The 16,993-nt window shown below is 39.4% G+C and overlaps 1 protein-coding gene across 1 annotated transcript in view; it reads right to left on the minus strand.

Moving 5' to 3' along the window:
- Positions 1–10,847, minus strand: part of LOC138172035 (lipase member K-like) — a 30,111-nt gene extending 19,264 nt beyond the window's left edge. The window contains exons 1-2 of the mRNA XM_069101641.1: positions 10,829–10,847; positions 1,863–1,978 (exon numbers count right to left, since the gene is read on the minus strand). Coding sequence (XP_068957742.1) covers positions 1,863–1,978; positions 10,829–10,847 — 135 coding nt within the window. The remainder of the gene's footprint in view (positions 1–1,862; positions 1,979–10,828) is intronic.
- Between the last annotated feature and the right edge of the window lie 6,146 nt (positions 10,848–16,993).

Below are 16,993 nucleotides of genomic sequence, written 5' to 3' on the forward strand. Positions count from 1 at the left end.
AACTGGATTTCAGAATCATTTACATAGAGATAATAGTTGAGTCCATGGAAGCTGATGGCATCATCATGTAAAATAGTATAGAGAATAAAGAAAGAGGTCTTAGAACAGAGTCTTAGGGAACACCCAAGGTCAACAGGTATTACTTAGATGAAGATCCAGCGAAGGAGACAGAGAAAGAGTGGTCAGACAGACAGACAATTAGAAGAGAGCAACACAAAAACCTAGAGATAAGAGAGTACCAAGAAAGAGTGAGACCAACAGTGTCCCAGGCAGCCAGAGACCAAGAATGGGGATTGAGGTGATTTAGATATGGCCATTCAGAAATCATTGCATGAGGAGGTCAGAGGCCAGTCTGTAGAGAGCTAAGAAGAGAGTGAGAGGAAAGAAAGTGGAAGCAATTATTGTAGAAAACCGTCTCAAGGAATTTAGACACCAAAGAAAGGAATAATATAGGAGTTTTGGAGAGAAAAATTTCAATTAGATGATGAGGTTGGAAGCCAGACTATAGAGAGTTTTACAACAGAGTGATGGGAAGAAAATGGAGGCATCAATTGTAGACAGCTTTCTTAAGGAGGTTACAGGTGAACAGGAGGAGAGATACAGGAGGGAGGAATAGAAGAATCACATGAGAGCTTTTTGAAGTTGAGAAGACATGGCTGTGTTTGTAGGTAGCAGGGAACCAACCAGTAGATAGGGAGCAACTACAGATTAATAGGAGAGATACAAAGCCATGTGAGCAAAATGAGAACAATTTATGCAAAAATAGAAATGTTGTAAAACAATAATCTGAATCAACACAACTACCAAAAGCAAGTCCAAAGGACTCATGATGAAATATGGGATCCACCTCCAGATGATTGATGGAATCCAAGGGCAGATAAAGCCATATTTGCTTTTCTATTCTTTTTTCTTCCTTTCTTTTCCTTTCCTTTTCCCTCCCCCTCTTTCCCTCCCTCCCTCCCTCCCTCCCTTCCTTCCTTCCTTCCTTCCTTCCTTCCTTCCTTCCTTCCTTCCTTCCTTCCTTCCTTCCTTCCTTCTCTCACTCCCTCCTTTCCTTCCTTCCTTCTCTCACTCCCTCCTTTCCTTCCTTCTTTCCTTCCTTCCTTCTTTCCTTCCTTCCTTCCTTCCTTCCTTCCTTCCTTCCTTCCTTCCTTCCTTCCTTCCTTCCTTCCTTCCTTCCTCCCTTCCCTCCCTCCCTGTCCCCTTCCTTTGTTTTTGTATGTATGTTGAAGGCGTCTAGAATGAGGGCAGAAGTTGGGGAGAAGAGAAATACTATGAGTCTCGCATTGAACTCATGGAGAAGGATAGGGAGTGTCTTGGAGGTCAGTACACAACAGTCACCAGGATTTTGACTGGGTAGTAAATATAAATAAGAACCAGAAAGTTTACAGAGTTTACAAATTAACATTGGTAGAGGGAGCAATGGGGAACAAGGAGTATTCTAACTCTTCCACCTCTACATCTAAGTTGAGGGGAATGAGTGAATGTAGCCGGCGCTGGAGAGGGCAGGCAGCCAAGAGGGGCTGTGTCATCAGGAGGGATCCAGGTGAGAGTGAAGAAGGAGAAATTGTAGATGAAAGCTAACTTGTTACCTATGGAGCAGGCATTGCAGAGGGCACAGTAGGAATGGTGGGGAAATGCTGAACAGGATATGGGGAGCATCTGACTGAGGCACATGGAGGTTCCAGAGTGGGCAGTGGGGCACAGGATGTGGGGTCTGAATGAGGACAGGCAGAGATTCAGAGTAACCTAGGCCCTCTGAGGCCAAGTCCAATGTTCTTTTCACTACACCCCAGTGTGGCTCTTAACCACACCCCAGCCCACATGGTATTTCCCTTCACATTTTCATTAACATGACTTACAATGCTCATGTTAGCTTCTGGATTCTGCAGAGGTTTGCTCTTAATGCCACCATTAGCAATTCCAAAGACAAGCATCCAACAGACATTTGCTAAAAGGCACCAAATTTCATGTCTGCCTGAAAGGGAAACAGAGTCTGATTAGTGATTAATAATACTGGGGGGGAGGGGAAGGAAGAGAATAAGCATTTATACAATGCCTACTGTGTTCCAGGCGCTATGCTAAGAACTTTTGATCTTCACAACAATCCTGTGAGGTAGATGCTATTATTATCCCAATTTAGCAGTAGAGGAAAGTAAGGCAAACAGAGGTTAAGTGACTTGCCCAGGGTCACATAGATAGTGTCTGTAGTTAGATTTGAACTCAGGTCTTCCTGACTTCAGGTCCAGCATTCTATTCACAACACCATCTAGCTGAATTAATTTGAAAAATTTCCTAATATAAACAAGAGGTAACATTTATAAAATACTTTACCTTATGAGTTTTAGTCCTAAAATATCTGAATGAAATGTTTTATAAAAAAATCCCACAAATGTTCAAGAATGAACTAGGTACTTGGCATTTCCTGTCTATTTATTCCCATAGCTGCATGGGAAGAACCATACCACAGAAGCCCTGAGGGGCCTGATAAACTAGTTCTTCCTTGGGGACTTTTAATAACCTTTCACATGCATTGGGGAAGACAGTAGGAAATATGAGGATACTTCATAGTTGATTAAGCAGGCACAGTGACTGGTATGGCTGGAACATATCTGGGAACAAATAACACATTAACAGAATATGGTTACAGAAAATGAAGCGATTGTTTTGTCTAGAGAAAACAAAGTTTCTCATGGGAAGGACAATTTCCCATAGTCCTTCAGGATAGCAGTGCCAACTTCAGCCCTTTTGAAGTAATGTCATTCTCTAAAGAAGCAAAAACAAAAAAGAGGCCTAGAATCTTGATTCCATTCAGCACAGGATAAGTCATAGCTATAGTGATCTATGGCTTGTTAGGCAAAGAAGGTACCTTCCAGGCAACTGAATCCATTCCTTTCATTGACAGGATAGCTCTATGAGATTGTAGAAAAATATATAGTAGAACTCTGGGCTAGGTGCCTGAAGAATTGGTTTCCAGTTATCTTCTATTTACCGGATGGGTGGCCCTAGACAAACTACTTAAGTTAGCTTTATTTATTTAACAAATGAAGATGAGACTTCTTGATTTACTCTCTCACTCTGCCAATCAACCAACAAACTATGTCCAGGTACTCTGCCAAGCAATGAAGATTTGGGAAAAAAAAACACATAAAAAAAGGGAAAACATAGTTGCTGTGCTCAAGGAGCTCACCTTTGAGAGAAGAGTCCACAGTAACACTGAAAGCTTATACGAGATATATTTATAAATTGGGAGTGACCTCTCCCAATAATCTCTTCCAAACAACTTTAAAATAATGCCTAAAATCGAATTCTGGAGTGGAAGAGCCAAGAAAAGGTGAGGGTGAGACCTTTTTCTAGCCCAATACAACTTAGAAGGTTGGCACGAGAAGTCTGTGACACGGTCGTAGGTGCTGGCCTGGAGTGCCGTGTATATGGTGGCAATACCAGCAGTAGACTTTGGAGGTGGCAGCAGCTTTTGGAAGCTCACGGGCCAGAAACAATAAGGCTATCAGACAACTGGTCCGAGAGAGATTACAGGGGACCCTTTGCTGGCATTGAGGGCAAGATGCTGTTGCACCGCCTACATGCAGCACAAGGTCACAGTTATGGTGCCGAAAAGAACACTTGTGATCTCTCACAAGGGAGAAGGGTTCCTGGTCTCAGTTCCAAGGCAGAAAAGAGGATTAACTCTTATAGCTGTAGAGGAGCATGGAACGTAGTCACAGTTCCAGGGCCAAGAGGATCACTAGTACTTGTGGCAACAGAGTAGCATGATCCTCTCCTGGAGAAAGACCAGAGCACAGGCAAAGAGAGCAGTGATCACACCTCTCCTAAGATCGTATCAGCTTCCAAGAACCAAAAGCTCTGAAAACAACAGAATGGAAAACCTGAAGTTTGGGACAGAGTGCCCTCCACCCTGGGACACAATCCAAATTTAATATAAAGTTAAAAGTGAAAAAAAAAAAACAGACTGGAGAATTATGAAAAGAAATTCAAAGGCTTGGTAAAAGTAGCACCAAAAACCCCCAACAGCAACAAAACAGACAAGCACTGAAGAAAATACCCTAAGAAACAAAACTGGCCAAAAGGTGAAAGAAAGAAAGGAAAGAAAGAGAAAGGAAGGAAGGAAGGAAGGAAGGAAGGAAGGAAGATGCACAAAAAATTTGCTAAAGAGAAGAGCTCCTTACAAAATAGAATTGGAGAAATGGGAAAAAAGCTACAAAAGCTCACTAAAAAAAACCCTGTTCCTTAAAAATTAGAATTGGGCATGTGGAAGCTAATGACTTTATGAGATATCAAGAAAAAATAAAACCGGGTGGAGTCAAGATGGCGGAGTAGAAGCAGGACCTCTGAGCGACTCTGGCTTCCACCTTCCCCAATCCATGTAAAAAGGGGACTCTTAAAAAAACTTTGGAGCTGCAGAACCCACAAAATGACACAGAGAAGCTAACCTCCAGCTGAGGACAGCCCAGCAGGCCAGCAGGAATTGGCCAGCAGCGCTCTGAGAGCTGAGCCTAGGCCCTCCAGCCGGAGGCTTTAGTCCCAGGGTGGGCCTGACCAGCCACTGGCCAGAAGGACTCCAGATCAGCAGCAGCTGTGGCTGTTTCCAGATTTATCAACACATTGATGCAAAGGACAAAGTGAGAGGTCAGTGCAGTCTGGACTTTGGGACCCAGTAAGGGGGAGTTCATGGCTTTTGTCCCTGAGGCAAGAAGCCTCTGAGATGCCAGAACAGCCAGCCAGCACCACGTGGCAGCTTCAGCTCCTGGACTGCAGAGTGTAGGGGGACCAAGCACCAGTCTGAGGGGTAATCGCTCTTGCTTTAACGTGCTTGGATCTGGATTGAAGTCTAGGGTGGAGGTCTTGGGGTGTGTGTCCAGCTTGCCAGAGCATGTGGAGACCTCAGAGAGGGCATCCATCTAATATCCTGGCAGCTGAGAAAACCCCAGCATTTGGGATGAAAGCTCCTCTGTCTGGTGACAGAGTCCTACTGTGGCAAAAAGCCCAGGGGTCAAGTGACTGAGGGACGACATGACCAGGCAAAGGAAACAAAGCAGACAGAAGATTCCAACATTATACTCCTATTTTGGGGACAAAAAGGAGCAAAGCATGGAACAGGAGGAAGACAGTGAAGTCAGAACTCCTGCACCAAAAGCTTCAAAGGGAAATACAAGCTGGTTACAGGCCATAGAGGACCTTAAGAAGCAGATAAGAGAAGTGGAGGAAAAATTGGGAAGAGAAATGAGAACAACGCAAGAAAATTATGAAATGAGAGTCAATAGCCTGACTGAGGAAAATAACACCTTAAAAAACAGACTGACTCAAGTGGCAAAAGAGGCTCAAAAAGGCAATGAGGAGAGGAATGCCTTGAAAAGTCGAATTTGCCAGATGGAAAAAGAATCTCAAAAGCTCACTGAGGAGAATCATTGCTTCAGAATTATATGGGAGCAAATGGAAGCTAATGACTTTATGAGAATCAAGATGCTGTTAAACCAATCCAAACAAATGAAAGAATAGAAGGCAATGTGAAATATCTCATGGGAAAAACCACTGACCTGGAAAATAGATCCAGGAGAGATAATTTAAAAATTATTGGACTACCTGAAAGCCATGATCAGGGAAAGAACCTAGAAATCATCTTCCAGGAAGTTCTCAAAGAAAACTGCCCTGATGTTTTAGTACAAGAGGGCAAAATGGAGGTTGAAAGAATCCACTGATCACCTGCTGAAAAAGATCCCAAAAAGAAAACTCCTAGGAATATTATAGCCAGGTCCCGGAATTCCCAGCTTAAGGAGAGAATATTACAAGCAACCAGGAAGAAACAATTTGAATATTGTGGAAACACAATCAGGATAACCCAGGATCTGGCAGCTTCTACACTGAGGGATCGAAGGGCCTGGAATATGATATTCCAGAGGTCAAAGGAGCTGGGATTAAAACCAAGAGTCACCTATCCAGCAAAACTGAGTATCCTGTTTCAGGGGAAAATATGGTCATTCAGTGTAATAGAGGACTTTCAAGCATTCTTGATTAAAAAACCAGAGTTGAACAGAAAATTTGTCATTCATATACAAGAAGCGAACTTATCAAAGTTGAACTATTAACATTCCTACATGGGAAAACAATAATTGTAGCTTATGAAACTTTTCTCAGTAGTTGAAGGGAATATATATATATATATATACACACACACACATACATACACACACACACATATATATATATATGTCTATATTGGAGTGTATATGGGCATATGAATACATATGTGAATGTGTGTATATATGTTTACAGGTATACATAGATAGAGGGCACAGGACCAATTTAACAGGAAGGGATGATACTTAAAAGGTGAAATTAAGAGGTGAGAGAGGAATATAATGAGAGGAGATGGGGAGAGACAAAATGGGGTAAACTATCTCATATAGAAGAGGCAAGGGAAAATGGTTACAATGAAGGGGAAGAATAGGAAGGTAAAAGGGAATGGGTCAACCTTATTCCCATTGAATTTGGCTTGAGGAGGGAATGAAATACACACTAAATAGGGTATCTCACCCTCCAGGAGAGTGGGGGGGGGAGGGGATGACAGGGGGGATGATGGAAGGGAGGGCAGGCTGGGGGGGAAGGAAGTTGGAAGCACCCACTTTTGAAAAGGGACAGGATCAAAGTAGAGAATAGAACAAGTGGGAGGTGGGATAGGAGGGAGGGAAATATAGTCAGTCTTTTACAATATATCTACTGTTAATGTTTTGCATTAGCCACACATGTACAACCTATACTGAACTGCCTATTTTCCCAGTAAGGGTGGGTGACAAGGAAGGAAGGGAATCAATCTGGAATTCAAAGTTTTAAAATAAAATATTATATATATATATATACTATTATTAATACTATTTTATATGTAATTAGGAAATAAGATATACAGGCACTGGGGCATAGAGATCCACTCGAAAAGTCAAAAGGGGTATGGGAGAAAATATGGGAGAGAGCAGATTGAAGGAGGGGATATCCTGTGGGACTGCTATTTTGGGGTAGTGTGTAGGGGACAAATGGGGAGAAAATTTGTAACTCGAAATATGGCAGAAATGAATGATGTAAATCAGAAGTTAATAAAGCATTTGAAAAATGAAAAAAAAACAATAAAACCAAGTCAAAAGATTTTTTTAAAATAGAAGAAAACATGAACTATCTCACAGGAAAAACAACTGACCTTAAAAATACATTGAGGAGAGATAAATTAAGAATTATTGAACTATTTGAAGGTCATTATAAAAAAAGAGCCTAGACATAATCTTTCAAGAAATTATCAAGGAAAACGACTCTGATATGCTAGAACCAGAGGGTAAAAATAGAAATGTAAAGAATCCTCTATTCACTTCCTGAAAGAGACCCTGAAATGAAAACTTCCAGGAATAGTATAGTCAGATTTCACTCCCAGGTTGGGGAGAAAATATTATAAGCAGTCAGAAAGAAACCATTCAGATATGATGGAACTATAGTCAAGATTATGTCGGATTTAACAGCTTTCACGTTAGAGGAGCATTGATATTCTGAAAGGCAAAGGAGCTAGGATTACAACTTGTCAAATCTATGGCTAGGGCAAGGTTTTATGACCAAACAAGTGACAGAGGGCATTACAGGAAGTAAATTAGATAATTTTGGTTACATTAAATTGAAAAGGTTTTGCACAAACAAAACCCATACAATTAAAAATAGAAGGAAAGGAGGAGACTAAGGGAAAAAAATCTTTTATAGACAGTTTGTCTGATAAAAGTCTCATTTCTCAAATAGATAGAAAATGGAGTCCAATTCATAAGAATATGTCATTCCTTAATTGATAAATGTCAAAAGATATGAACAGGCAGTTTTCAGATGAAGAAATAAAAGTTATCTGTCATCATATGAAAAAAATGGTCTAAATCTATTGATCAGAGAAATGCAAATTAAAACAACTGAAACAGCACCCCACATCTATCAGATTGGCTGACATGACAGAAAATCAATTACGGAATGGTTGAACAAATTGCAGTGTATAGCTGCGGTAGAATACTATTGTGCCATAAGAAATGATGAGCAGAATGGTTTCAGAAAAGCTGGAGAAGTCTTAGATGAGGAAAATAAAGTGACTAGAACAAGGAGTATATTGTACACAGTAAGAGCAATATTGTAATGCTGTTCAGTTGTGAATAACTTAGCCATTCTGATCAATGTAAGGAGACAATTCTGAAGGATTTGTCACAAAAAAATGCTCTCCATTTCCAGGCAGAGAAGTGATGAAGTCTATATACAGAGAGATTCATATATATTTTTTTTTATTTTTCTTGCTCTTTGGCAACATGGCTAATATGGAAATACATTTTGAATGATTTCACATGTATAACCGATATCACATTTCTTGCCTTCTCTACAGGTGGGTGATGAGTGGAAGGGAGAGAATGCAGAACTCAAAATTTATTAAAGATATGCACACATATACTATTTGTACAAAGTGGATGGAAGGTCAGCTCAGAGGGGAGGGAGGGTGGGACTGTTGAAAGACTCCAATGAGGTTATAACAATGAAAGTATCAATGACCAGTGACTTTCTGGACTTGGGACCTCATCTGCTAGAGTAGGAATGGGCAACATTCATTGTGTGTCTAGGGCCACTGAAGCTTAGAAAAAGTAAATTGAGGTCTATGTACAAAAAATTCATGGAAGAAGTCATTGCCTTTTCCCCAAACCTTCTTTTCTTCCAAACAAGCACATTTCTGTTGAAGGTATCACCATTCTTTTGGCCTCTCAGATGCACAATCTCAATATCATCCTGAACTCCTCATTACCCCTCACCCCTTGCATCGATTCACTTGGCAAATCTTGTCATTTTGCACTCCATAGAATCTTTTCAATAGGTTTCCTTTCTACTCACACTTAGCTGGGTCTTTTCCAATGACTCTTAATTGGTTTCCCTTCCTCAGCTCTCTTCCTTCTCCATTCTATTTTGGCAGAGCTGACCAGGCAATTTTCCTAAAACCCAGAAAGGACCATGTCATACCTCTCCCTACCCAACAAAATCCCTACTTTCCTCTAGGCCCAAATGGGAACCTCTCTGTCTTGTATTTAAAGCTCTTCACCATTGGACTCATTCTACTTTACCAGACTGACTATTCCAAAAACAAATGATATTTGCAGATATTAACAACTGTGGATACAACAGAGCTATTGTTAATACCTAAGACTAACTGTTAGGGCTCTAGCTTTAGGCCTCTAATTGATCTTTCATTTTATCTTGGGAGGTTTTAAACGACAAAATTTAGTCTTCAGGCTTTGAGAAATTTCCTCATGGAATCAATGCGAATCCTAATTCTTAGAACATTGGATCTCAACTGTACTTTCAAGAGACTAATTAGGAATAACATCACATGTGAGAAAATCCCACCCTTCCTAAACTGGCAGCCCTTCACTTCCAAATACATACACACATGAGCACATGTACACACACATGCAGACATAGACATTCTCATTCTCATTTTATAACAGGCTTACGGGGAACAACGCAAGGAAAAAGGAGTCATGTTGCTTGGGGGTAATCTGAGAAAGAAGGGCAAAGAGACAATCAAGGCAGGTGCTCGTCACCTTTAACCCAGAAACACTTAGTCCTAGGCTCCCATTTGGAACTTAAGGGAATAAGGCAGAAAACTTCTCTACCTCTCAGATCCTAAGGCTCCACTAGTTTCCCTTGCTTTAGAGTATGCTGATCACAGATGGGAGGTGTGAGGTGCAGCTAGCATTGGTAGGCATCTTAGATCTGGATGACAGCTTTATTGTATCACTAAAGGAAAGTCTATGGCAGTCATGGCTTTCAGAGAAGACACATTCATTCCCCTACTGGAAAGAGTAAATGATTCCCAATTCTATCAATATATAATCTCAGGTGATACAGAGAAAATATGAATCCCACAAGTGGTGTCCAACACCCGGGAACCCCCATTTCTGAACTCCATTCACAATTGCTTATGATTAAGGAAACAGATGGGAAGATGCCTTTCCCCCTGACATTGAGGCTTTAAATGCAGGAGAGAGTGCTGGGTCTTGAGTCAAAGCCAGCCCTAGATGCTGCCTAGCTGTGTGACTCTGACTAAGTCATTTAGCCTATGTCTACTTCAGTTTTCTAATCTGTAAAAGAGGAATAATAATAGGGCCTGCCTTAGAGGGTTGCTGTGAGGATAAAATGGGATAATTTTTGCAAAGTGCCTAGCACAATACCGGGCTCATAGTTGTTGTTCAGTCATTTTCCAGTTGTGTCCAACTATTCATGACTTTATTTAGGGTTTTCTTTAGCATTTTCTTGGCAAAGATACTGGAATGATTCGACATTTCCTTCTGCAGTTCATTGCACAGATGAGGAACTGAGGCAAACAGGGTTAAGTGATTTGCCCAGGGTCATAGAGTTTGTAAGTGTTGGAGGTTGGATTTGAACTCATGAAGATGTGTCTTCCTTACTCCAAGGCCAGTACTCTATCCAATGTACCACCTAGATGCTCCTGGCACATAAATAGGAACTTAACACTTATTCCATTCTATTCCTACCAATTAAGGAAAACTCAAATCACCGTGAGAAATATTTGTTAACTCCATTAATCTCAATTTCTTACCATAGTGAAAATTTCTTATTGGACCAGGAGTGTTTAACTGGATATCCTGTTCAATTAAAATTATCTCCCCCCCCCACTTTAATATTTAAATTTTGTGCCCAGCAGATGCAGTACATATACAAGATGGGTCTGGAAAAGACCAATAGTCCTGCAGATGCAGACAATTGTTCACTGATAATTTAAATGAAGTTCTCTTACCTTTGATAACTGGGTCCATGAGGGTCAGTGGAGAAAAGGCTGTTGGGTCAATGTTAACCTCTACCAGAAACTGGTGGGAGTCCAAGATGTCACACTGTCAAAGCAAATCAAGGGGACCACTCAGAGTTGTGTTGAGTGATCAGTTCTGTTGGTAACAATCTTTTATTAGAAGGTCAATTGTAAAAATTCAAACTTCTGTTCGGAGGACAGTTGTTCAAAAGAGATCCTTCTCTATCCACCAATGTGGCTGTTTGACACAAGAAATCTGGGTCTTAAATGGTCTTGTGGAAACCCTCATGGAAATTCACACTATCAGGTTCTACTTTAAGTTACAACTTGGGAACAGAGTGTTTATCAAAGGGAAAAGGAAAACAAATCAAAGCTACATTTGGGAATATCTAATCAGAACAGACTGCATCCTACAGATCAAGGACTTGCAGGCTGAAGAAGCAACATTGAAAATGACAAGATTCAATGAACAGTTTTGTGAGAAAGAATAAGTTTCTGTCTGTCTTATCAGGCATAGAGAATGCTATTGTCATCTGCTATGTGAGAGCAGATGCTCAAATTTGCACATAGGCCATTTGTGTTAATTATCAATTGATAGCTCAGAACTATTGAGGCTCAGTACACTTCAGTTAGCCCAAATATATTGCTTGATTTTAATTATCTACAATTTTGTGACCCTAATATTATGCTTTCATATAATATTATCCCTCTCCTTCGCATGTTGTCATTCCTATGGATGAATCTCAGACTTCTGAAGGAAGACGTTAGAAACTAAAGCATCCACACACGACTCTCCTTCTCTCAGCTCCTGTCCCTTTGCACTGGCTCTTCTCCATCCCTTCAATGCCTTCCCTCCTCATTGCTACTTCATAGAATCCCTGGTTTCCATTAAGACTCAGCTCAAGAGTTGCCATCTGCACGAATCCTCCTGGTTTTCTCCTTCATTCTTATCTGCCAGTACTTACTGCCCTACACTGTGAAATTACCTGGTATCTGTTGGTATGTGTTTTGTATTTATTTCTATACATGTGTGTCATGTCCACCATTAGAATGTAAGCTTCTGGAGGGCAGGGAGTAGTTCGTTTTTTTTTCTTTGTGTACTGCATGGCTAGCTTTGCAGGTGCCTAACAGATGTCTGATAACTGATCATAGATGAAGACTGGATCCCAGAGAGGATCAGCTACTTGACAAAGTTCATAGAATCTAGGCAGAAGTGAGAGATAGGACAGATTATTTTTTTTTTACTTAGTAGTATTTTATTTTTTCTAATTTCTAATTTTTTTATTTTTTCTAATTTTCTAACATGTGAAGATAGTTTTCAACATTAATCTTTGTAAGATTTTGAACTCCAAATTTTTCTCCCTCTTCACTCCCCAAAATAGTAAGAAATTTCATATAGGTTATAAATGTAAAATCATGTTAAACATATTTCCTCATTAGTCATGTTGTGAAAGAAGACTCAGGACAAAAGGGAAAAAAACACAAGAAAGAAAAAAAACACAAAAAGTGAAAACAGACTGCTTCAATCTTCATTCAGACTCCATAGTTCTTTCTCTGGATGTGGTCAGCATTTTCCATCAAGCTTCTCTTGGAATTGTCTTGGATCATTGCACTGCTGATAAAAAATAAATCTGTCATAGTCGATCATCATATAATGTTGCTGTTACTGTGTCCAATGTTCTCCTGGTTCTCCTCACTTCACTAGGCATCAGTTCATGTAAGTTGCAGGTTTTTCTAAAATCAGCCTGTTCATAATTTCTTATAGAACAATAATATTCTATTATATTAATACGCCACAACTTGTTCAGCCATTTCCCAACTGATGGGCATCCCTTCAATTTCCAATGTTAGATTATTTTCTAAAGCCATGCACTTTGTTCTTGATTCCCCTTTGGGATACCACCTTCCTTTCCCCATTCCCCAGCACACACAATCCTCTCATGTTGGTCTCTAGCTGCTCAGAGCTCTTGCCCTTATACATCGTTTCTGGTAATACTACAAACTAGAACCTCTCCATTCTTCCAGTTTTTCTTCCTTTTCTATCAAAATTTACCCACTCTGTGTCCCATTCCCTTACTCTCTGCAAAATGAATCCATGTAAGGCTTCAGGGTTGCTGTTTTGTTTTTTCCCACTTCCAGATAGTAGTTCTTTTGTTTTAATTTGAACAGAAGTTTGTAATAACTTAAACCAAAGGAAGACATAAGGTTTTTAAGACAGGGAAGGAAACATGGGAGAGCTATTTAATGTCTCAATTCATTTCGCAAACATTTATTAAGTATTGCCAATGTTTTAAGCCATCAATGTCTAGCAATACCACTTTGCTTAAAAAAAAAAACAAATCATTGATTTTTAAATGCATTATAATCTGTCTTTCTGCTCCCACTCCCCAAATGAAATCCTGATCACAAACATCTGTAGTCCAGCAAAGAAATTCTTATATTGTCCATGACCAAAAAATGAACATCTTTCTCTGAATTTTAAGTTTATCACTTCTTTAACAGGAAGTGAATGGTACGTTTCATCTTCAGTCACCTGGACTCATAGTTTATCATTGCATTGATTAGATTTTTCAAGTCACTCAACATTAATTATATCACCTGTTACTGTATAAACCATTCTCCCATTTCTGCTCATTTCTCTCTACATTGGTTCAGAGAGGTCTTCTCTGTTTCTTCTAAAACTGTCCATTTTGTCCAATCTTATATTCCTATACCATAACTTATTTCATTCCCCAATTGGAGGGCAAGTCCTTAGTTTCCAATTTTTAACTACTACAAAAATAGCTCCTCTAAATATTTGTGTTCATAATTCCTTTCCTTTTTCTTTTCTCTCTTTGAACTGTAAGACTTGAATAATATAGTTAGGTCAAAAAGTATGCACAGTTTATTAACTTTGGGTACATAGTCCCAAATCCTTTCCAGAATGGCTGGACCAATTTACAGCTCCATCAACCAAGTATTATTGAGACTATTTTTTCCCCATCTCCTCCAATAGTTGTCATTTTTCTCTTTTGCTATCTTGGCCAGTCTGTGAGGTGGAAACTCAAGGTTATTCTAATTTTAAAATTTCTAATTATTAGTGTATAACATCAAATTACAAGATTACTAAGTAAATCAATTATTTTGAAATAACAACACATTTTCACAGATGCCAAGTCAAGAATGTCTCCTTTAGAGGTCATGTCTATACATTTAAGTCACCTGAGAGCAAAATGTTTGGTTTATTTCAGCTTATTCACACCATACTACTAATTTCATGAGCATTTCAAGGGCACTCCCTCCACTGATGCAAATTGTGACTCTACTGTGTCTTATTCAGTAAATGATCTTTATGATTTACTGGGGCTGAAAAACATTCCTTGTCTTTCAGTGCACTTGGTCATGAACCTCTCCACCATCATGTAGGCTGGTCCTTGGCCCACAGTCACCAGACCTGTTCACCAAACCTTCCTACATTGGTAGGATTTATCAGAGTCTGTGCCTCCTGAGCAGAGGTGCAAAGATGCCAGGATCACCTCTATGCCCCAAGTCTTCAGAGGAGACCTTTAATGGAGGTACTTCATGACATGCAGTCAAGTACACTTATCCTAGTGCTCTTGTGCCCACATTTGGTAACAAATGGTTCTAGCTTGGAAATAACTCACCTACACTGAGCAAACTATTGAGTCACAGAATATTCCAGAGGTGAAATCTGGTGAATCTTGTGACCAGTGAGGAAGACTAGGGATTCTGTCCCTTTCCTTTCACCAGTCAGGTACTTGATACTAGGCTTATTGGGTTAAAGTGAAATGAGTTTTAACTTGAAAATTCAAGTAAAAATAGAGAAGGTTAGGAGAGCAGACTGGGCAGAAAGAGAGGTAGCCAACAGAAGGAGAAGGCTTTAAACCTTTTGAAAAAATATATGCACACAATATGTATAAATAAAAGAATACTTTAACGTTGGGCATGGCAAATAAATATGACTTCTACTAAGCTGGGAAAAAGAGGGCAGGGAGGGAAATTGGAGCAAAGGGAAGAAAAGGAAAGAGTGGAAGTATAGAAAGGTGACAGGCAGCTAAGAGAGATGAGTGAGTCCAAGTCTTTGCCACTTCTTGGTAAACTTGGGTTTGGGTTTGCAAAGTGAGCCTTCCAGTGGCTGCTTGATTTCTCCAAAGTTCCAATATTGCAGCCTCTAATTTGGGCAAGTTAACAACAACAACAGCATTTATATAGCACTTTAATATTATTATCTCAATAGGTTAGGTACATAAGTAATCAATGACTATAGTAATCTGCTGTTTGATAAACCCAAAGACTCCAGCTTCTAGCATAAGAGCTCACTATTTGACAAAAAGTGCCGGGAAAACTGGAAGATAGTATGACAGAAACTAGGCATAGATCAACATATTGCATCATATGCCAAGATAAAATCAAAATGGGCATACAATTTAGATATAATGGCTGATACCATAACAAAACTAGGAAAGTAAGGAATAGTTTACTTGTCAGATTTATGGAGAATGGAAGAATTTATGACCAAGCAAGAGATTAAGAACATTATGAAATGCAAAATGGATAATTTTGATTACATTAAATTTAAAGGTTTTTGCATGAACAAAGCTAATGTAATCAAGATTAGAAGGGGAGAAGAAAGTTGGGAAACAATTTTTACAAGTGTCTCTGATAAAAGCCTCATTTTAAAAATATATAGATAACTGGGTCAAATTTATAAGAATGTGAGTCATTCCCCAATTGATAAATGGTCAAAGGATATCAACAGGCAGTTTTGAGATGGAGAAATTAAAGCTGCTTATATGAAAAAAAATGCTTTAAATGACTATTGATTAGAGAAATGCAAATCAAAATGGTTCTGAGGTACCACTTCATACCTATCAGATTGGCTAACATGACAAAACAGGAAAATTATAAATGATGGAGGTGTGGGAAAATTTGAACATTAATGCCTTGTTGGTGGAGTTGTGAACTGATTCAACCATTCTGGAGAACAATGTGGAACTATGCCCAAAGGGCTACAAAACTGTGCATACCCTTTGATCCAGCAATACCACTTCTAGGTCTGTATCCTAGAGAGATCATAAAAATAGAAAAAGGATCCACATCTACAAAAATATTTATAGCATCTCTTTTTGTGGTAGCAAAGAATTAGACATTGAGGGGATGCCCATCAATTGGGAAATGGCTGAACAAGTTGTGGTATATGAATGTAATGGAATACTATTGTTCCATAAGAAATGATGAGCAGGTGGATTTCAGAAAATCCAGAAAAGACTTATATTAACTGATGCTGAGTGAAGTGAGCAGAACCAGGAGAACATTGTACACAGTAACAGCAACATTGTACAATAACCAACTTTTGATAGACTTGGCTCTTCTCAGCAATGCAAGGATCTAAGACAACTCCAAAAGACTCATGACGGAAAATGCTATCTACATCTAGAAAAAGAACTATGGATTCTGCATGCAGATTGAAGGAAGATATTTGCTCTCTCTCACTCTCTCTCTTTCTCTCCCTCTCTCTATCCTTTCTTCTGGTTCCTCCCATTGGTTCTAATTCTTTTCAACATGACTAATGTGAAAATATGTTTAATATGAATGTATATGTAGAGCCTATAACAGACTGCACACTGTCTTGGGGAGGGGAAAAAGGAGGGAGGGGGAGAAAATTTAGAACTCGACATCTTGTGGAAGTGAATGTTGAAAACTATAAATACATAAATAAATTATTTTTTAAAAGATTATTATCTCATTTGGTCTTCACAACATTATTGTTGTCCCCACTTTACAAGAAAGGACAATCAGGCAAACTGAAGGTTAAGTGATGTGCACAGGATCACACAGCTAATAAATGTCTGAGGCAAGATTTGAACTCTGGTCCTCCTGACACCAAGTCCAGAGTTTCATCTCCTATACTACCTAGCTCCCAAGTGAACAACAACCAGAGCTGTGGCCTCATGATCAGATCAGACGTAGCAGACCTTCCTACTCATTTACATTCTCCTTAGTGCATTGTACAATACAGCTGGACTCTCAAATCTTAATGGAGTTTAAACTCAACACTGCCAGAATTATTGACTTTTAAGGTTTCAGGAAGCCTCAAGGGACCACAAAGTATAACGTGGAACAATGAAAACTCTGGCTCCAAACATCTTGTTCAGC

The sequence above is a fragment of the Petaurus breviceps genome, unplaced genomic scaffold, assembly GCF_028583685.1.
Source record: "Petaurus breviceps papuanus isolate PSGF00001 unplaced genomic scaffold, PetGlider_PUasm1.0 490, whole genome shotgun sequence".
NCBI classification, from domain to species: Eukaryota; Metazoa; Chordata; class Mammalia; order Diprotodontia; family Petauridae; genus Petaurus; species Petaurus breviceps.